General features: G+C 36.7%; 1 protein-coding gene across 13 annotated transcripts in view; it reads left to right on the forward strand.

The window, feature by feature from the left end:
• The window catches only part of DCUN1D4 (defective in cullin neddylation 1 domain containing 4), a 39,087-nt gene extending 22,846 nt beyond the window's left edge, over positions 1-16,241 (forward strand). For all 13 annotated transcript variants that reach the window (XM_068186722.1, XM_068186735.1, XM_068186733.1 and 10 more), the window contains 7 exons: positions 4,540-4,634; positions 6,927-6,997; positions 8,551-8,642; positions 9,501-9,609; positions 14,651-14,755; positions 15,209-15,311; positions 15,448-16,241. In XM_068186722.1, coding sequence (XP_068042823.1) covers positions 4,540-4,634; positions 6,927-6,997; positions 8,551-8,642; positions 9,501-9,609; positions 14,651-14,755; positions 15,209-15,311; positions 15,448-15,503 — 631 coding nt within the window. In that variant the 3' untranslated portion in view covers positions 15,504-16,241. The remainder of the gene's footprint in view (positions 1-4,539; positions 4,635-6,926; positions 6,998-8,550; positions 8,643-9,500; positions 9,610-14,650; positions 14,756-15,208; positions 15,312-15,447) is intronic.
• The last annotated feature ends 5,240 nt before the right edge of the window (positions 16,242-21,481 follow it).

Below are 21,481 nucleotides of genomic sequence, written 5' to 3' on the forward strand. Positions count from 1 at the left end.
AGATAATCCAGCTTTGAAGACTGCAGTGGGTTGAAGAGAACTGCTCTTACCTTGTTCTTTTTGCTGGCAGCAGCCATCAACTTTTATAATCACTTGCCTAGTCACACCATTATAGCTGGATGAATTTTTCATGCTTTTGTTTTCCCACCAAATCGGTTAGGAAGAGAAGAAAATAATCTGGAAAATATGTGGAGGACCATGTATTTAAAGTTCTCACAAAGTGTGAAATGCCTAGACACTGTTATAATTTTTTTTTGTCGATGCTTCCCTATAACACTTACAGTTATAAACTACATTGTCTTACCTTGTTTGCTGGTATATTACAATTCCCTAGCTCACATGAATACTTCAAATGTAAGTTTAAACATGGATGTTGAGTCAGCTATTAGGTCATGATGGAGGTGCAAGCATCTCTGAGAAAATTATTACGTTTTGATGTGGTTAAGTAATTGAAATCACTTTTACAGAATTTAGTCTGGTTATCTCCTGTTGCTTTTGCCCTGTCCTGTCCCACATTCTTTCCTCTTTCTAGCTGGCAAAATGGCTGTTAGAAAGAGACAATAAAAAGAAAAACTTAAATGCTCCTTACGGGATATTTGTTACAAATAACTTGCATATTGCTCTCACTGTCCTGACACAGTGTCATGCTAAACTAAAAAAAACGCTATTTTTTAAGTGAAGATTTTTCATCTGATAGGAAAATACATAATTACACCTACAGGTAATACTTTTTTTTCTTGCTGTTCCTGATGGATATCATGTCATGAGTCAGAAATGGAAGGGTAATTCTAAAAACAAAGGTTTTGAGTTTGGTATTGTCTGGTAGTGACAGGTACAGCAGATACTCTGGGATAAAACTGTGCATGCACCTTTCTAACTGATGATGGAGAAAATGCCCTTTAGCAATCCTGTTTTGGTGCCAGCATTCTTTGACAGTGTGCAAATTCTAGTACCAAAAGTGTCATGTATATTCATTTGCTCTTCCTTTATTGAAGGCATCTTTGAATTTTTTGCTTTTCCCACTGTGCCTTGCCCTCTCTCACCCTCCACCCCCCTCCTTTTTTTTTTCTTTTTTTCTTTTTTTCTTTTTTTTTTTTTTTTTTTTTTTTTGTGAGCAGTGTGTTGTTTCACATCTGGTATGTGAGTGACACTTTCCTGGCAGTTTCCTGTGACTGGCAGTTTCCTTTTACAGACCATCAATATAGAAGCAAATTACTAAGCAGAACTTGGTTGGCATAATGGTTGTGCATCTGTTTGAAAGTACTGGTGCTGGTCATCTTGATGAAGCTGTGAGCTGTTGAGGACTTGCTGTTTGTGAGATCTGTTCATTAGATGTTTGGTACTCCCAAAGTATTCAGATATCTACCCTGTGCACTCTGGCAGTGTATTTTTCTGCATAGCAAGAGATACTGTCATTAGAACAAAGACAAGGCACATATCATCTTGCAGTATATACTGAGAAATTCCACAGAGATGAGGAATACTCCAAGATATAAAATGGATGCCAGATGTGTTTGGAAGTTTGTGTTTTTCTCCTCTGTAAATATGTTTCTTGAGATAAATCCATATTAATCATAATTCAGTGGATGTAGTCCTTGAAAACACCTTTACTCTGTGCCACTAGATTGAACCAAGTTGTCCTAGGCTGAGTAATCTCAGGTACTTGTCTGCTTGTTTGCATCTCCCCACTCATCTTGCTTCACTAGGCACTTCAGAGATTAGGAGTCTCTCACTAGTAGAAATATCTGGCTTGGCTAGGCTGGGGTGAGAAACTCATTTAATGTTTGGAGTAAGCAGGGAAAGAAAAGGGTTTGTCTTTATACATGAGATCACTAATTCTGGCTGTGCATAGTCTGTTTTCATTATAAACATGACACAGTGTCATCTGCACTGTTAATGCATGTCTGACTAATTAGCTTATAGCAGAGAGTGGGATATTTCAAGATTATATCCCTTTTGACTTTATTTTCTGAACTTGTGAACTGGCACAAACTGGAGTATCTGTAATCAGTTCTAATTTCTCAAAAATCAAACTCCAGTGGTCAGGCACTGAGCTTTTTGAATAATCATAAGTGTGAGGCAAGAACATTTTCATTGGACTTACTTGGCCGTTTGTTGGGCACGTGGACTTAATTTATTATTGCTATTTCCTGCAGTTCCTAAACTGTGACCTTAGCCATAAACACAAGTGACTTTCAATCACATATCAGTTGTCTGAAATTCTTCTGCTATGTGTGGATGCTGAGAACGTATAAAAGGGGCTGTTTTTTTCTGTTCTTGCTCACCATTCCTATTATACAAACTGCTGGCACTGATGTCTTGTTGCAGGCTGCAGTATTTAGCTCTGCCATTTGTAGATGCAGGAAACCTTTTTTTCTGAAATACCTGAATGACTTACAGCTCTGTCAATAAGACTGTTTCTTGAGAGTTCTTTCTTAAATGCACTGTTTGCATACTGACAGCTTAACATGTTGATGATTTACATGAACAAACAGGGCAAGACAATTGGTTATCCTCCCTTTGTAAGAAAAAGCATTGAGTCTTGTGATAAATACCTTTCTTTGTGAACCTCGTTAGCTTTGCCATGTCCTCAGTCCCAGCAGTACTCTTACACACTTCTTGAATAAAGAGAATAGAATAAAGATGTTGACTAGCTCCTGCTACAGTTTCCAACTTGGTATTCTACTTGGTGTTTGTCACGTTTGTTTGTGACAAAAAAGGGGATACTGAATAATTAAGACTTTTGCCAAAGTGGCAGAATGCCTCCTTTCTTTGTCTTAATTGCTCTGAATTCAGAATAGCCTAAAAATTATTGGACAGGTCTTTCATAATCACAGTTCATTCTGCAAGTATGAAAATGTTATCAGACCTATTTTAAAAAAATTATTCCAACTCAGACTTATACCTTCTGGATTAGCTCTTACTGAGCAATGCTGTCAGCCTTTTCCTTTGCAGCTTCAGTAAAGCTTATGCAAACTAGGTAATTCAAATAGGAAAAGAGCGTTTTCAAAATGAAAAAAAAACACCAAACCTAAAATTGTGAGTATGAGAATGTGTTTGGAGCACATATGGCTGACATTTCTATGCAGTGTTTCAGTTTGTTGTAGATCAGCGTGTTTCAGTACAGCATCAATTTTTCATAAGAAATTTCTTAAGAACCTCATTTGTATTTGTCTTCCAATTAGCAATTTATCATTTTGTTCTGACTAGTACTACTTTTCTAAAGGTTAGCTGCTTTAAAGAAACTATGACAGTAAACATGAAATATTTCTTTGAATTCCTGTCAGAACGATCTGTGTGCTGTTTAACTTCTAGCTACACTTCCTCACAGCTGATAGCTGAGCTAGGTGGAGGATAGTGGGATCAGTGTCTTCTGAGCTCATAAATCTAGGTGTCTTTTACATGTCTTTCTAGAAGGACAAAAGAGTGATGAAATCAACTCCAAATTAATTTCATTATTCAAATGGTTTCAGAATTCTCCTTGAACCAGTTAGCTGCTTCATTGTCTTCCCCCATCAGGATTTGACATTGTGAGAGGAAACTGCATGTTTGGAACACTTACAGAGCTGTTCTTAGCTACCTCCTCTAGACTAAACCATTTATTTGTTGCTCTTTTCAGCCTTTATGAGCCCAGGCTCTGAAGAGTGGTGGAAATGGATCACAGAATGCATATGCAGCAGTGGATAACTACTTGGACTGCTGAGTCTCTTTCCTTTAGTAGGCACAAATGATATTGTGCCTGCTTCAGAAGGTCTAACTGGGGGAGTAACCCTTCACATTCTGTCATGCTTTCTGTGCTTTAGGTGTTTCAGCTACTAAATTTGTTTCCTTAGTGTAGTTAAAATTCCTTACACTTCTTGTTGGAGGAGAAGAGCATTACCCTCCTAGTAGTCTCTGGGGGAAGGGGCCAGCTTTTCTGAACTCCATGAGGAATGATGTTCCTTGAGTTTTTGTCCATGCGGACTTCTCACCTTTTTTTTCTGTGGTTCTTTCGTGTTACCAACTTAATGACTTTAGAATAATATAAGTGTAGGTCTTGTCTCTTTTGACCTTTATGCCTTCTGTAGAATCTTTTCAAGGCAGCAAAAAGAGTGTTTGCAGTTTCCTTTAGTTAATAATTCAAAGTGCGCCTAGAGGTAGGACCTGTGTTGACTGTGATATGGAATTACTCTGGCTGTAGACCCACAGCTGGATTGTAGCCCATCAGTTGACTGTGGTAACTGGTGGTGTAAGGCAAGGCCTTTCTGTGAACTTTTACAGAACAGTTTGGGGTTGAATTTGAACTAACCTATATTCATTTTAGGGGAAGGTCATTTACAAGGGTAATGATTATGAATCAGTGGAAGTATGACAGAGCGAGCAAAGTATTTAGTTAGCATCATTGATTCTTAAGCAGTGTTCCAAAAGACTGGATATGAGGACAGAATGTTGAGTAAACTGAAAGGAATAATGTTTCTGCTAAGAGTGCCTGTTGACTAAAAGATTGCTTTTAAAAAATGTTGATGAATTAATTGCTTGTTTCTCTTTCTTTTTTCTAAGTATGTATAGAAAATACGATTCAACTAGAATAAAAGCAGAGGAAGAAGAAGTCTTTTCAAGTAAGAGATGCTTAGAATGGTTCTATGAATATGCAGGTAAGTGTGAAATGCAAATTTCCTACCAATAACAATTAAATTTATATTGGAATATGAATATTGCACTAACTGAGCTTTCAGAAGATGGAATATAAAAGATTTTTTGTAAAAGTCTTAGAGAAACTTTCCTTTATCCTGTGTGATGTGAGGTTGAAGAGTTCAAGGTTCAGTTTTGTCTTTGTGTGTATCCTATAAAAAGAATACAGAAGGTGTGTAATTTGAAATGTTTTGGAACACGTATACGTTACTGTTCAAATCTACAGTTATAGGTGTATTTCTTTTGAAAAAGTTTTTACCTCTGTCATTTGTCATGTTAGTGCTGCACAGTACAAAATTAGCCTCAGAAGTAGTGTGTCTTTAATTTAAAAAAACCAAAGGGTGAGGGAGGTAGTAACACTAGTTTTGTTCCTGCTGAATCTGGTGCTTAGGATTTCAAGCAAAGAAGTGAATGAATTCAAATATCCCATACTAGTTTTATCAGATAGTTTTCCATCACAAGGTATAGGGAAGGTAGCCTGTATTATTTATTCTTGCCCTTGTGTATGAGAACTTTCTTCAGACATTACTTCTCGGAATGTTAATTATGGTCTGTGGTCACAGAAGATGATCCTTTATTAGTGAAGTTGGTTGTTGTACTTGTTTTTCTGCAAATGTGTTCCGAAAGGAAGAATTTGACATACGTGGGAAAATGATCTCATGACTGTAAAGACCAAAAAGAAATGAAATAGATATTTTGTGTAATCTTGCAGTTTTCTGTTGATGTCTTGAATAACATGTCTGACTTGTTCTGTTTTGTCCACTTTTTAAACATAATGAAGAGTGACTTAATTTGATGTCATAAAACACTTTTTTCTCCTAATAAAATTATGTAAATGAAATTAAATACTTTGACATCTCACTTGTCTGTGGCAGTCTGTGAGAGGAGATTCAGACAAATTCAAGCCAAATCTAACCTGTTAGATTGTCTGCCTTTCTGACCAGCTTGATTTATTTTTTTACTCTAGCAACAGGCATGACTCATTTTTGTCAAGACTTTCAAGGAAAGAAAGGATGAAAGGAAGGCTGTTTGTGAAAGAACTTTGGGGTTTCCACTGGATGTACACACCAAGATAAAACACAGAAAAGTGGAGAGTACGATTCTGTTTACAGTATTGAGTAACATTCTAAAAATTGAATTTTCAAGGAATAATCTCTTGTGTTCTTGCTTCATAAGTCTTCTTTATGTATGCAGACAGTTGACACTACATTTGGGTTTTTTTCCCCTCCCTTGGTGTGGTTTTGCATTACCGAATGAGTCTTTTTAAAGGCTGTTGCGTACACCCTGAGAACTGAGAGGCTGTTAAGAGAAGATTGGAAAAGACATAATTAAACCTTTTTATTTCTAGAATAGATCACGTAATAATAAAATGCAGATTGAGCTTCCCTTTATAAATCCTGTTTTTCTTGCACATGTGATCTTTATTTTGGAGGAAAGTGGGCATTTCAGTATGTATTTTTTTCAAATGAGCCCTTTTAAACTTAAGTCAAATAATTCTAACAAATTAGTTCACGTACTTAAAGTGTAGAATTGCACAGTAAAATTCTTAATGTCTGTATAATTTTTTCGGGAGTATTATAGAAGTTACGAATTTCTTGATTTAAGACTATGTTTTATTAGTGGTGCATTTTAATAGCATTTGTGTTTTGAATCTTTTTTTTCCTTTTAAGTAGGCAAAGAAATAACTGTAATTCATTTCCTTCCCATTGCATTTACTATAGATGATGTGTGACCATGGTGTAGCAATACGAATAAGCAGGATAACATAATATAAAGATAGTATATGAGACAATGAGGAATGAGATTCTGGGAATGATACTGCCTTGTATCCTGTATAGCTGTACATCATGTTTTTGTGATTTGATCTTGTGATAAAGTAGAGATTCCAGCCAGGGAATGAGTTTCACTAGCCATCGTCTACTTATTTAAGTGTGGTAATATTATGTGGGTGTTCTGTTAGTCTTAAGTGCCTTATGAAAAAAATCTTACTAATTTACACTTCCAAAATTATCTCAGTAAATAAGTAGAAAGATTGGCAGGGATGAAAAGTTGTTTTACAGTTTCTCTGTTTTCAAAGGTGAGATAAAGATTTAAGTGTATCCAAGTCTGATAGTAAATGTGGAAATATTTATTTCATGTCAAAACAAACAAACTGCAGGAAAGTTAGGTTGCACTATATGATTGCACTTCTTTTGTGCTGTAAAGGACAGGCTATTTTAATTCTTAGAGATGAGTAAAATACATTCTGTTTGCAGGCACAGACGACATTGTAGGGCCAGAAGGTATGGAGAAATTTTGTGAAGACATTGGAGTTGAACCAGAAAATGTAAGTTCGGAATCCATTTTAAAAATGCCTCATCTGCTATGGTGTACATGAGATAGTCTTCTAGTTCTTGTTTTTCCACTAAGAATTAAAAAATTATTAAGAGTTTAAAAAAATAAAAGAAATATGAACCAGGGAGGTTTTGAAACGCATTTGGGAACAACTTGCCATTATTTTAAACCCCAGATTGTCAACCTGTAAAACCTCAATTTGTCTTCACTGCCCCCCCTTCTCTTTCACTTTAACACTACCAACCTTCAGTCTCTCCAGAAAAAGAGAGATCTTAAAAAAAAAAAAAAAAAAAGAAGCTGATGATTGTCTTTTCTGAAACAATGAGACAACATTCAAGATTTAATATATCAACTAACAAACTAGTAGTGTTTCCTTTGGGTTTTCTAGGACAGAAAGAGATTTCAAATATTATGGGCAGTAGTGGCACTACCATTATACCATTTCAAAAAACAAATAAGGAATATAAATGCATTTACAGATACTTATTCTCTATGTGAGGTGTGTATAGTTATATATATATATAAATAAATAAAATCTAAAAAACAATTGTGCATTTTACAGGCTTTTTCCTAGTGCCTAATTTTTCTTCTTTAAATGCATTTCTAAGTCCTGTCTTTTGCAGAATTCATGGAGAATCATATAAGTAAATGAGAATTGTGGCTTTGAAAAATGTACTGGAAAATGAGATGTAATTTGCTAATTTCAGAGTTTAGGATAATAATAAATGTTGTGATTTATGCAGACATTTGGAGGTATAAGCAGGTATTCTGATTTCACATTATAAGCTGTATAGAGCTGCACTAACCTTAGCTAGTTAATGGCTGAGTTGCAAATTTAAATGACTTGATTATTTTTTTCTCCAGGTTAGCAGGGTCAGTTATCCTTCAAGTTTTTCTTTCATGTATTTGTCAAAAATGGTTTTTAAGTTGATAAATAAGATTATTATTATCTTATTGTATTGCTTTATCTGAATTTTTTTTGCTTTGGTCTTCTGTGTGAGATGTGAAAAAGACTGTTTCCTTTTGGTCAAAACTGAAGTATTATATATCAGCCTGTGTTTTGATGTGTATTAATGTTAATTCACCTAGATTTGCTTATCATCTGCCTGAATTGTTGGGACCATTATTAGCTTTCAGATAACTGATTTCGTGGGTTGCAGCTGATGTTCATTGAGATGAGGGTTTAACAAATGTCAGGTATAGCTTGTCAAACTGATACTGAAATTTTGTAGTTACTTTGGGAAACCTTTTCTGCAGCTTTTGCACCAACTCATCTTCTCCCCATTCTGTTGCTCATAAGATGACTGATAACTTGGGTAGATGTTCACTCTATATATTTGCACTGTTACCTTCTCTTCATTTGGATTGTGTACAGGTTTGTCACTTAGAGGATTTTTTTTAAACTTCTGAAATAGTGTAGCAAAGTTCTGAACTTTCCACTTGTACAAGTAAAAGCATATGTATCCTACTGAACAGTGGTTATTTATGAAACACACAGATCTTTTTGTCAAATTCTCAGTCTCGATTTTTTTCTCTGTAAAATAGGTAGTTATGCTTGTGCTAGCATGGAAGTTGGATGCACAAAACATGGGCTACTTTACATTACAAGAATGGTTAAAAGGAATGACGTCACTACAGTAAGTGCCTTGAAAATTCTCTTAAGTTTGTTATAGTAAACACAGCTTTTCAGAAAAAACACACTTTAGTGTTTTAACTCATAACACCTAAAGCAAAGAGCTTTGCCATGGAGTAAAAGTCACAAGTTTTTGGCCTGCTTTATGATAATATGGTCACTTAGAGACAATTTGATGTTGCACATTTAAATACAGTTGGATTAAAAGATCTGCAGTCTCAATAAAAGTGAAATGTCATGAGGTTTGATGCTCTTTCTGTCCCCAAGGACACCTCTTTTAGTTGTTGGATTGCACCTATCTTTTAGATATTGTTATGTTGTTAGAGTGATTTAAAACACTAAATAATACAAACCCTTTCTGTAACTCTGCATTGCTTTTTCTAAGAGTTGCTTTCTCCAGTTAAGAGCTTTAATTTTATGGCAAAATTAACATAAATAAAGTTGAATAGTCATGTTTCATAGAGAGTTGGAGAAAGAGTGATCTGTTTTGACTTGCCTTCCAGAAGAGAATTACTAAAACTGTGTAGGAAGTTCTATAGTTTCAGCAAGACTAGAAGTATTTTTCAGGGCTTTGATATGACGTTTGTTTGCCATGCATGGACAAGCTCTTAGTTTTATCTGTTAGAGAGTGCATTTTTTACAAAGTCAGTCCCAGTGTAAGTCTTTGCTACTTCATCTAAATTCGTTTCACACTACAGGTTTAATAAGGCATTTTATGCAGACATACTCAAAAACATGCCTCTGTACAGAGTGGTGTGTTTTGAACAGGTTAATGGGGATACATGTTAGAGATTCCTTTCTAGAACATCAGACATCTCAATAAGAATGCAGACTCTAAACTCATTTGATGCTTGTTTTGTAGGTGCGATACTACAGAAAAATTGAGAAATTCTCTGGATTACTTGAGATCTTTATTAAATGAGCCTACCAATTTTAAACTTATTTATAGATATGCCTTTGACTTTGCACGGGTAAGTACTGTGCATTTGAAATTACAGGCTTTACTGTCATAAATAATAATTGAAAGACCATATACTTCTAAGTTTGTTTCTCTGAAGGTACCACTCAAGACTGCTTCTAACAAATGGAACAATTTGTGTTCTAAAACAGTATATGCAAGATGTCAAAACTGGAAAAGAAAAGTATAAAGGATGTGTAATGTTTAGTGACATGTTTTGTTATGTCTCTGCTTCAAGGTATTTTATGACTTCAGGGAAATAATTTAGGCCCTATTCTATTGTATAGTGGAGCTTTATCACGGAGTTCCCCTGACTTAATAATTACTGTGGTTTTTCTTACTCTGAATTTTGTGAGCATAAACATATTTAAAACAGGAAGACACTTCACACATTTCAATAGTTGGTAAAAATGGGTAACATGATAAATGCTAGATATGATATAAATACTGATTCAGAAGATTGTTGGAATGGCTTTAATGATGTTTTCAGTATTTATTAAATAATACCCTGATATTAGTCTTCCTGCTATAAAACATGCTTTGATGAACTTTTACCTGTTATGGAACCAATATACGTAACACTATTCATACTTGGAAGGAGTAATAAGAGAACTTTATTTCCTGAAATAACATTTTGAAATAGAATTTGGACATGCGTTTTGCTAATGTGATGGAGTGTACAGAAGGTTTCACATAAAAAGGTAAAACTGAACCTCAGATTTCAGTGCACAAAAACTAAAAATACTAAGAAAACTTGCACCAAAAAAAAAAAAAAAGTAGCATGAGAAAATGAGAAAAATAAGAAGAAAGTGAATTGATAGCAGTTCTGATAGCCTCTCATGCTGATAGCTTCTCAGTTCTTATAGCAGCTCAGATTTTTGGTACCTCAGTGCTTTCTGCATCTCAGCATTTGGATTTATGGTAGTTCACTTTTAAACAAGGAAACTTGCAGTTGAATAGAAAAAATGCATGGGATTAGTTAGTATGAGAGGAAAAGAAAAGCAATATTAACCTCTTAATTCCTCCTTGTTTGCATGAAGCTTTATTCTGCTAGTTTTGCTCAATGTAAAATGCAAAGACATTGCCTAAGAAGTTGTAGATACTGATGAAATATTTGGGATAGAAAACAAACCTGTGCCAGCTGATGGCCTGTCAAAAGTGTGTTAAGGTACTGAAAAGGTGGATAGTGTGTGTGTTCTTTTCAAGAGGTACCAATCTGGTGTGACAAACAGTGGCCTCAAAAAATTAAACACTGAGACACAGGTGCTGTGACTTCATTTGTGACAAAAAGCCCCTGCAGATTATAGAACTTGAAGTCAAGGACATATAAACTGGGGAATATTTGGCTAATATGATTATTGAACTTTCCATAATACAAACTTGGGGAAAGTCTATAGGAAATGGCATCCAGTAAGAATAGAAAAGAACAAAGGCAGATATATTTATAGCTGTCAGATTAAACTGGGCATGACTTTTTTCAGGATCACAGAATTGATTGATAGAAAAAAGCTGGTGGTTTCACATTCAGGAGATTGTATAATTTTTGTCCTAAGGATAATTCATTTAGGGGAGTGCTCTATGGCAAAAAGCTACTTGCTTAAACTTCCTAAGTGTTAAGAGAAAATGTTTTTTAAAGAATCTGTTGATTTGGCATTTGAAGTTAGTTTGTGAATAAGAATGTGTCACCAAGGTTTCATGTGGCATGCATCATTTAAGTCAGCATAGATTTGAGGAAATAATTTATAACACCATATGTTGATATTAAACACAAATGACATTCCTCAATCCATGTTTTCCCTTGTTATTGCCAAGTTTGAGAACATACAGATGCATCTATTACATGGCTTAAATTGATCTTTAATGTGAAATACTAGGGGGGAAAATCTCAGGAAGACTGTCTATCATTAGTTTAAAACAAATACTCAGATAAAACAAAGTTTAATAAATTCCCTCAACCGTATCCAAGGAATGTAAGTGTCTAGAATGTATGCTAAGAATGCAATTGCATCATCTGTCATGGCAGATGTGCCATTAGGCAGTTGGAGGTGGGTAGAAAGGGCTTATCCGAGCAATTTGTTCGGATCAGTAGTCTGAGAGAGAGAATGTAGAAATGTAACAATATAAGGCATGAAAAACCAGTGTGGCCAAAGTAAAGGCAATAGAGCCTGATTTCATTAATACTTGAGTGTGTGGGAAGAATTCAGAGTATGAACAGTAGGTGAAATAAAATGTATTCTGACAGCAGCATTATTTCTGTTTGAAAGGTATTTGTGACAGAAGTGTAGATGGGCTTTGGAAGGAGAACTAGTTTTTAGAACTTTTTGAGGTCGGAAATAAGTGAAAGATTTATATCATACTATTACAAAAATGCCTTTGCAAGTTTCTTTTTCATCTTTATTACTAATTTAAAAGCTTTGTTCATCATGGAATGTACTTTTTTTCTCTAAATCCATCTTGGATTGAATGCCCAGAATGCAAAACGGTTTCTCATATTTTCAGAATTGCTGGTCTCCCCACTTTACTTTCAAAACAAATCTGCATTAAATTCTGTCTATACAATTGTAGAACTGAGGAGTGTTTAGTATTAAATGAACATAACCTTGTGACTAGGGCATTCAGTTGTTGGCTGAGAACTGGGATCTTGCTCTGTCACATCCTTCCTGTGTGATAGAAGACAGTTCAGTTATGATTTGAGCTTGTTATTTTTAATAAAGGTGCATATTCTGTAATACATAAAAGGGCATTTTTGCAGGTGAAACATAGGGCACGATACCTTTTGTCATGGGCAGCTAGCTGTCTTGCAGTGATCTGTTAGACAGTCCCTGCATCCAGAACATCCCTGTGTGGGTTATGTCCTGGTAGACAACAAACTGTCCATGAGTCAGCAGTTTGCTCTTGTGGCCAGGAAAGCCCGTGGTGTCCTGGGGTGCATTAGGAAGAACATTGCCAGCAGGCTGAGTGTGGTGATCCTGCCCCTTGACTCAGCCCTGTGAGGCCACATCAGGAGTGCTGTGCCCAGTTCTGGGCTCCTCAGGGCAGGAGAGACATGGAGCTCCTGGAGCAGGTCCAGTGGAGGGCAGTGAGGTTGGTTAAAGGATGGGAGCTTATCAGTGTCTATCAGTATCTGCAGGGAGGGTGTCAGAGAATTGTGGGAGGATGGATTGTGAGAGAATAGAGACAGTGCTGAAGGCAATCTCACTTCTGAGGAGTTGCAGCTGTACTAATTACCAAAGAGTAGGAACAGCCTTGCCTTCAATAGGTCACAGCTGTGTCCCATAAGGATGGGTGTTATGAAAGAGTGGGTTAGCTGGTCCAGAGGGGGTTGGAGTCAGTCAGCTGTCCTGCAAGGAGTAAGCATCAGGTGGTCATGCTAAGGGACAGTAAGGGTTGGTATATGCTGCTAGGGACAGAAAGGGTCAGGTGGTCATGTTAGGGACAGTAAGGGTTAGTATGTGCTGCTAGGGACAGAAAGGGTCAGGCGGTCATGATAGGGACAGTAAGGGTTAGTATGTGCTGCTAGGGACAGAAAGGGTCAGGCGGTCATGATAGGGACAGTAAGGGTTTGTATGTGCTGCTAGGAACAGAAAGGGTCAGGCGGTCATGTTAGGGACAGGAAGGAGTCAGCCGGCCGTGCGGAAGAAAGAGAAAAGGAGTCAGTGGTGCGAGGAGCTGCCTGTGAGAACTCACAGAGAGAAGGTATGAAAGTTTTACAGTAGGATGATAAACAGTCAGTTTATGGTGGCAGTCAGTTCCCATCCACCCTTGACTGGTGCCCAGCACCAACGTTGACAGAGAATGGATCCAGGCTTTTCTCAGTGGTGCCAAGCAATAGGACAAGAGGCTGTGAGCAGAAATTGATGCACAGGAAGTTCCATCTGAGGATGGGGGAGAACTTCTTTGCTGTGCAGGTGACCACATACTGGAACAGACTGCCCAGAGAGGTTGTGGAGTCTCCCTGTAAGGAGATAATCAAGAACCACTTGTGTGCAATCCTGTGCCATGTGCTCTAGGGTGACCCTGCTTAAGCAGGGGGGCTGGACCTGATGACCCACTGTGGTCCCTTATCCATTCCATGATTCTGTGATACCATGTATTTTCTTAATCGAGACTTTGCAGTCCGCTGTCATGAATACATACCCAGAACAAGGTCTACATTAGCTAATACGGAAGTTTATTTTTTGTGATTTCATTAACTTGTGAATTTGTAGCTCAGTGTTAAAACCACGGTATAGAAGTGTGGGGGGGTTACATCTCATCTCTCAGCAAAATTGGTTTAGTTTCTTGATAACAAATGTAGATGAATAAACTACTTAACAAAATGGAATCATACACATACATGTTACTTTGAGATGTGCAGAAGTTATGTCACTAAATATTTGCCTCTGATTAACAGACCTGCTGAGTACAGATGCTGCTGCTATTACTTAGCAGAAACAAAAAAAAAAATCAGCCCTTAAGCTTAAAACTGCTGTTGTTACATTGAACTAAAACTGGACAGTCCAGAGGGGAGTCTCAGTGTGCTACTGTACTATGTTCTGTCTGCTCATTTGATAATTTAATGTGAATTTCATGTAATCAGTTAGAATACCAGAATAAAGATCCTGCCTTGGCTCACTCTCATGTAGGGAAGGAGGTGTCAATTAACAATGAGTGTCTATTGAGAGCCCACATAGTTGTAATGATAGGGCAGGAGGTGGGTACAGCACTGCTATTCAGAGAGGTGTGGCTGTGCAGAGGATACATGCCATTGTGGCTGGGGATGTGATGGCCATTGCTTCCTAGGGAGGGCTGAAGTCAGAAATGACCTTGTGCCTCATCTGCCATAACAGTGATGTTTTTATTGGGAATATCTGTAGAAGGCAACATCTCCCTGTAACAACCCATTACTTGTAAGGAAGGAAATTTTAGTGGCAAGTTGTGTTTCATTAAAAAACACTGTTAGATACTGCTGTGTATTATTTACTTGTTAATTTATTTTGTCCATGGGTGAGCTGTGAGGGAAGTGAAGTATCTGGAATTCATGTTCTGTTTTCCTTTTTGACTTTTTCATGCAGGAAAAGGACCAGCGCAGCCTAGATATCAATACTGCCAAGTGTATGTTGGGCCTTCTTTTAGGAAAAGCATGGTCCCTTTTTCCAGTGTTTCATCAGTTTCTAGAGGTATGGAATTGGAAACAGAATTATGGGGGTTTTAAACCTGTCTTCTCTGATACTTTTAACTCGAGGTAGAATGAACAGTTAAGAATGCTGTATTCTGATTTGGGAAATAATAACCACCAAAGCAGCACATGCAACTGGTTATCTTTCCTTTCTTCCTTTTTCCAAAATTCCTATGCTGTTAAGATTTGTGTAATGCAGAACAAACTATAGAATGTTATTTATTTGCTTTTGCACTTTATTTTATTGCTGTATGTTTGCCCTCTAAAAGATGTCTCAATCAGAAGCATGATTCAACACTAGTTTTAATACGTACTGGTTTAATCCTTTTTAGATTTAGATGGCATACAGATTAAAATAATGAGGCACCAAAAATTTTAAAATTGCTGTAAGAAAATCTGAGTTTGAGACAGTTGAAAATACATTTCAGTAATTTCTGTTTCTTGCCTCAAGCAGCAATCAAAATACAAAGTTATCAATAAGGACCAATGGTGTAACGTTCTTGAATTCAGCAGAACAATTAACCTTGACCTCAGTAACTATGATGAAGATGGAGCCTGTAAGTAATACCATATGTTGATATTCTAAAGTAATACCATATGTTGATGTTCTAAAATAATTTATTTCTCTGAGCTTAATCAATCAGTGTTCTTTTACAAAATTTTGTAAAATACAGTTATTTGATCTCTCCACAGGGCCAGTGTTGTTGGATGAGTTTGTGGAATGGTATAAAGGAAAACAGATGACATAGGAGTTTTACTATGCACAGCCACTCAAGAGTCACTGTTACCACAGTTACATCAACCATTAGCCATAAACTGCTATTTGTATCAAAGTGCATGCTGCTTTTCTTGCACTGCATCCCTTTGGCAAGGAACTTTTGATGTTTGCTATTTAACAAGCTAGCTATGCTTGCTGTTTAGCATTGTTCTCTTTGAAGGCTGCTTTGCATTTTGTATTTACACTACAAATTGGTGAACTTGCCAGAGTCTTCACTGTGATTATGTGTATATTGCTGTCTAAATTTTGTATATGTGTATAAAAAAAGGCTTCACCTAGGAATTATAGAAATGTATTGTAAAAATAATTTTGTGGCATATTTCTAACCATCACTTACGTGTCTGTTGAAACGTTAGTTATTTTGTTTTTCTTTTGGTCTCAAATGTAGCATTTCAGACTTTCTGGACATAGTTATGTGAAGAACTATTTACATTTTCAATGTTACTATTTGAGATGCTAATTTCTGAGAAGAGAAGACATGCTGTGATTTCCATCACCAGGATTTGCCAAACCTGACCTAATGCTTTACAGGAATGAAACATTGTTGTCTTAAAAAATACATATACATATAAATATTTAAACACTGTAATAGTTGTACATGCCACAGAAGATTTCCATTTGAAGAAAAAAGTACTGACTTTTTAATGTTAAAACTGCAGTAGTCGTTACAGGTACAAATGAACAAATTAAAGTACCTTCTAAAAATGGGTTTTAGACTTTTGTAAATTGCCTTTGGCATACTCCTTTTAATTTTTGGTGTACCAAGAGTGTTTGGTCTATGTTGTGATCTAGTGACCCAATGACATTGAAAGTTCTAGCTGAAATTAGTGGTTTGGGGAATGAAGTATGCTCACCCCTAGCACAGACATAATAAAGGCTTTGGGGATTTTTTTTTTTTTGTAACACTAGTCTTTCCAAGGGCCTCCAGCTTCATGTTTCTAAGTACTTAAAAATATGATATCGAAAAAATATGATGTTGCATAGTCAAAATACTACTTTTTCTTTCCTGTTGTGGATTAAGGTTTCCTGACAGAATGTCTATTGCAGGCAACAGGCATGTAAGACATCAGCATTAAGTGACAGTACTTTTTAGTAGGGACCACTGCCTTTTTCACTCATCTCTTTATCTCTATGGGATGGTTATAGGGATTATTTTGGGAAAAAATGAGTGAATGGAATAATGTTTAAGTTCTGTAATTTTGTCATGTTGTCTTTGCCTTACCCTTCTTTATTAATGTTGGTGTTGATATTTATAAATAGGTCCTTAAAGTATCAGGTGCTATTAAACTTTTATCCCTAAGGATTTATTAAAATGTTATCGATTCATGGAGCATTTAACAACAAATGGGCAGTGGGTGTTTTGGAACAACAAATAAGATAACTTTTCTGTAGAAATATTTTACAAGGTATTGGCAGTTTTGTTATTTCCCTAGAATGCCATCCAGGGGAACAGGAAGAAAGCATTTTAAGTTGAAAGTGAAATTCTCTTCTGTTGTTTGTCTTGCCATCAAGTGAGGAACAACTGCCACTGACTTGAGTCCTTTGAGGATTAAGTTTAGTTTAGCAAAAGCACATTTGTTTGCTGCCCTGGGCCAGGAGGTTGTAATTGTCGTGGTACAGGTGGTCAGTTGTGTTCAGATCCGTTTGTTGTTCTTGGTTTTTGTTTTTCAAGCTCAGCTGCCAAAGACAAAACTGTGTGTCTGTTTGTGTATATTTGTATATACGTAAATATACAATATACATGCATATACAAAACCTAGAATTTCATGATGCTAAGAAGAAAATGCTACCTTTCCTGTGAAATAGCTACATTTGGATTTCTGTAATACTAAATAGTGCTTTTTAAAGTTAGTAGTGCTAAAACATACACAGTCAGTGCTTTCTCATGTACTAATGCACATAACCTTAATTCCATGTTTTATGCCAGTTTGCACAAGAAATTAATTGAGTGGAGTGTGATATTTAATGTTTACAATAAGCCTCTGAAGAAAACACACCTTTTATTAAGACTTCTGATGTATATGTGTATATTACAATAGTATTACTGTAATGAAATACCAGTGGAGCTGCTGGTTTAGTTCTTCAAAGAATGAACTTAGAAGCAATATAACTTTTAACATCAGGCCAAATTGTGATTGCCAAGATTTTACATGAAATAGGTGTAATTGTTCTTAAAACATTACGCTAGCTGTTGACTTGATAAAACTGTTCAGCACAAATTGGTGTGAATCCTGCAAGAAATACAAGTTTGTATAAAAGGCTTTGTATGTCACAGATAACTGAGCTTCCAGTAATGGAAGCAAGAGCCAAAGACACTTTTAGTCTATTACTGTTACAGATATAGCTTTCCTATAACAGGGTTGGCAGAAATTGGTTCAGCCAGGTGTTGGCAGTTTTGCAAATGTTTATCAGAATAAAAAATTTACTTAAAAGCAAAGAAATGAGGAAAGAAACCTCAGAAAGTACTTGAGCTGTGTAAGCAAACAATTTTTTTTTTTTAAATTTGGGTAAAAGTAATTGGGAGTGATGAAAAGGAAGAATGTGTTTGGAAGTGAATCAGATGCTGCGAATTTTTTCTTCCATTTGAAACACTATCAATCTGTAACCATCAGTAGGTCCATAAACATACATCTTCGTAAAATAAACCACAGATTCAATTAAAGCTAGTAGAGACAGATTTACTGACATTTATAGTGAACAAATGGACTAAAATGGACCTGTGGGTTTATTTACTGACATTTATAGTGAACAAATGGACTAAAATGGACCTGTGGGTTTGATGAGGTTCTCTGTGCCGTCCATCCTGTTGGTTTTGCTATATATGTTGATAAGCAGAAGATCCTAACATTGCCTGCTCCTGTGTATTGGAGAAACTTTTAATAGTTGTGGAAACTTAACTAACATACTTAGTTAATCTTGTATTTAGAACAAGTGTGACATTTGCTTTTTTGTTTATTATGCTATCAAATAGCTGATGTCGATTTTTTTTTTGTTTGTTTGATTGTGTGCTCCCATCCCAACCGTTATGAAGAGTAATATACAAAACACGCTGTTTTCTGGGACAAGACACTGAGAGGTCATTCCTGAAAAAGTGTTATGGGTCTTGGGCTAATGTTACTGGTGTGCTATTACCAAACTTTTAGCAGAAACTTGATGATCAATCTACAGTTCATTTTTGGCATTTGGGAGATGTAAATTGGAAAGACAGTGAAAGGAAAACAGTGTTCATAGACTATAGCAGTTGATGTTCTTTGATGACAAGTATTTGGAGCTCTTTGCACTCAATCTTAAGGATCTTTTCAACCTAAATGATTCTATTAATATTAGTAACCAAAACAGTCATGAATTAAATATCCTTCTAAAGCAAAGTGATAATAAGTATTTAAAGTATTATCATAATTCTCTATTACTGTTGTTTCTACACTTTTTATCTTTTCCAAGGAAAGCAAGCTGAAGAACGTAGAAATTACTGAAAATATTTATGTACTTGAGTTTTCAGTTAAAACCTCTATAAGGATGTCTTTAAGCAACAATAACTACTTGGGTTACCTTTGTGTAGCCATTTCTAATTCTGTAGAGGCTTCTCCCATTTTACCACAAACATGGGTCTTTTATTTCATCAGAAATATGCTTACACAATCAAAATTACTTACAGCTTACTGCAACTTGGTTAATGTTCCCAAGTTTCTATTTTGAAGGACAAGAAATGGACTTCAGTTGTGCTAAGGTTTTCCCAGGTTTCTGTTGACCCTTAGTCACAAGTCTAAGAAATTGTTTTATATTCTTCGAATTTATATAGGCAGCTTTAAAGTTAGCTTTTGCCCTGGTTTTATTTATAGCTGCTAAGATACCTCTTTCTAGGCCTTATATTTTGTCTTTTCATATTGCTGTAAAACTATACAGAATCCATCCACAAACGGAATGGTTTATTTCTGTAATTGAGACCAAAATTCAGCTTTTTTTTCTTTGTTTGCTTTTATTTTTTAAATCCTTGCCCACTCCCCCACTCTGTGTGTGTGCATGTGTACGTGTGTCAAAATAGCACCTACTGACACTGCTGTGGCAGGAACAGCAGTTAACCTGTAACTGTGAATGCTTTACGTCTTAGTTACTTGGATATTACGTAAGTAAGATGTGCTAAACTTGTGTGACTCACAATATGATGAAAATACTATTATGCCATCTAACATGAGTTAAATCCAGTTGATTTAGAAGGTCTTGATTTTTTTTTTTTAGGTCTTTTCTTGGTGTTGTTGTAAAATGGCATCCCACAAATAAACAGTATTTGTGTTGGTTTCAGAAACTGACGTCAGATTTTTCTGTGATTCATACTTCAGAAATTCTCATATCTGAATATACATCAGTAGGCAGCCTTCATCAAGTATTCCTTTACCAGGTGTCCCTTTCCAAGCAGGGAATTTGTGTGTACGATCTTGTCCCCCTGGTTTCTAATAGTGGAGCAAATCAGTCTTTAGAACTGTTGGGAACAGGTACATGTTTCAAAAAGGTTATTGTTCAAATGGAGTGTATTGGTATAAAACAGTACTGTAATACGAAAGTTTTCAGCAATAAGTGAATTTGAGCAGAAATGTCTCAAGACAGAATTTTGCAGAAGCATAATTGTTACCCACTCATCTTGGTCTAGCCTTTTGACCCACAAGGTCTTCATAGAAAAGCTGTTGATGTATGGACTGGATGAGCAGATGGGTGAAAACTGAAAATTGTAGGGCCCAGAGAATAGTGGTCTGCAGAGCAAAGTCTAACTGGAGACCAGTAACTAGTGCTGTACCCCCAGGGTCAGAGCTGGGTCCGGTCCTGTTTAACAGCTTCATTACTGACCTGGGTGATTGGGCACAGGGTCTCCTCAGCAAGTTTGCTGATACGACAGAGCTGGAAGTGAAGGATGATAAGCCAGAGGATCATACTGCCTTCCAGAGGGATCTCAGCATGCTTCAGAAATGGCCTGACAGGAACTACATGAGTTTCATCCAGGAGAAATGCAAAGTCCTGCAGCTGGGGAGGAACAACTCCCTGCATCAGTATCTGCTGAGGGCCACCCAGCTGGAAAGCAGCTTGGCAGAAAAGGGACTGGGTGTCCTGGTGGACCCCAAGTCAGAGATGAGCCAGCAACAAGTCCTTGCTGTGAAGAAGGTGAGTAGTTCCTGGTCTGATTCAGACAAAGTATTGCCAGCAGGCTGAGGGGTGACTATTCCCTCTTACACAGCACTGATGAGGCCACGCCTGAGTTCTGTGTCCAGTTCTGGACTTCGCAGTACCAGAGACACTGTGATGCTCTGGAGAGGGTCCAGTAAAGGGCCATGAAGGTAATGAAGGGATGAGAACTTCTCTCCTATGAGGAAAGGCTTGCAGCTGTTTAGCCTGGAGAAGAGAAGGTGCTGTGGGAAGTCTTACTAAAGTATTTAAATATCTGGAGGGAGGGTGTAAAGAAGACAGACTCCTCAGCCAGAGGCAGTGGGCATTAAATGAAACACAGGAGGCTCCATCTGAACCTCAGGAACTGCTCTCTTCTTCTGTGAGGGTTGCCGTGCACTGTTACTGAGTCTATGCTCAGAGATACTCAAAAGCCATCTGAACATGGTCCTGAGCAACTGGCTATAGGTGGCCTTGCTTGATCAGGATCGTTGGACTCGGTGACCTCCAGATATTGCTTCCAACCTTGACTTAAAATATTGCTTGAAGTGGATTTATTTACATTTCAATTAGAATATTGTAATGCAGAACCCATCCTGAAGAAGTTTTTCATTGTGTTTGTGTTTCTGATGAAGGCTGGGATTGGCTTTGTCAATTCTCAGAATGTAGGCTGTTGCTTACCTGTATTTATCAGAAGGGGTGAGTCACAGTCTTCTCTACCATGAAGAATTTAGTATCCAAAAAAGCTTCTTTTGTTGATTATTTGTAGGTTAAATGTGCATGTCTTCTCCTTATATT

This window comes from Anomalospiza imberbis, chromosome 4 (genome assembly GCF_031753505.1).
Source record: "Anomalospiza imberbis isolate Cuckoo-Finch-1a 21T00152 chromosome 4, ASM3175350v1, whole genome shotgun sequence".
Lineage (NCBI taxonomy): Eukaryota > Metazoa > Chordata > Aves > Passeriformes > Viduidae > Anomalospiza > Anomalospiza imberbis.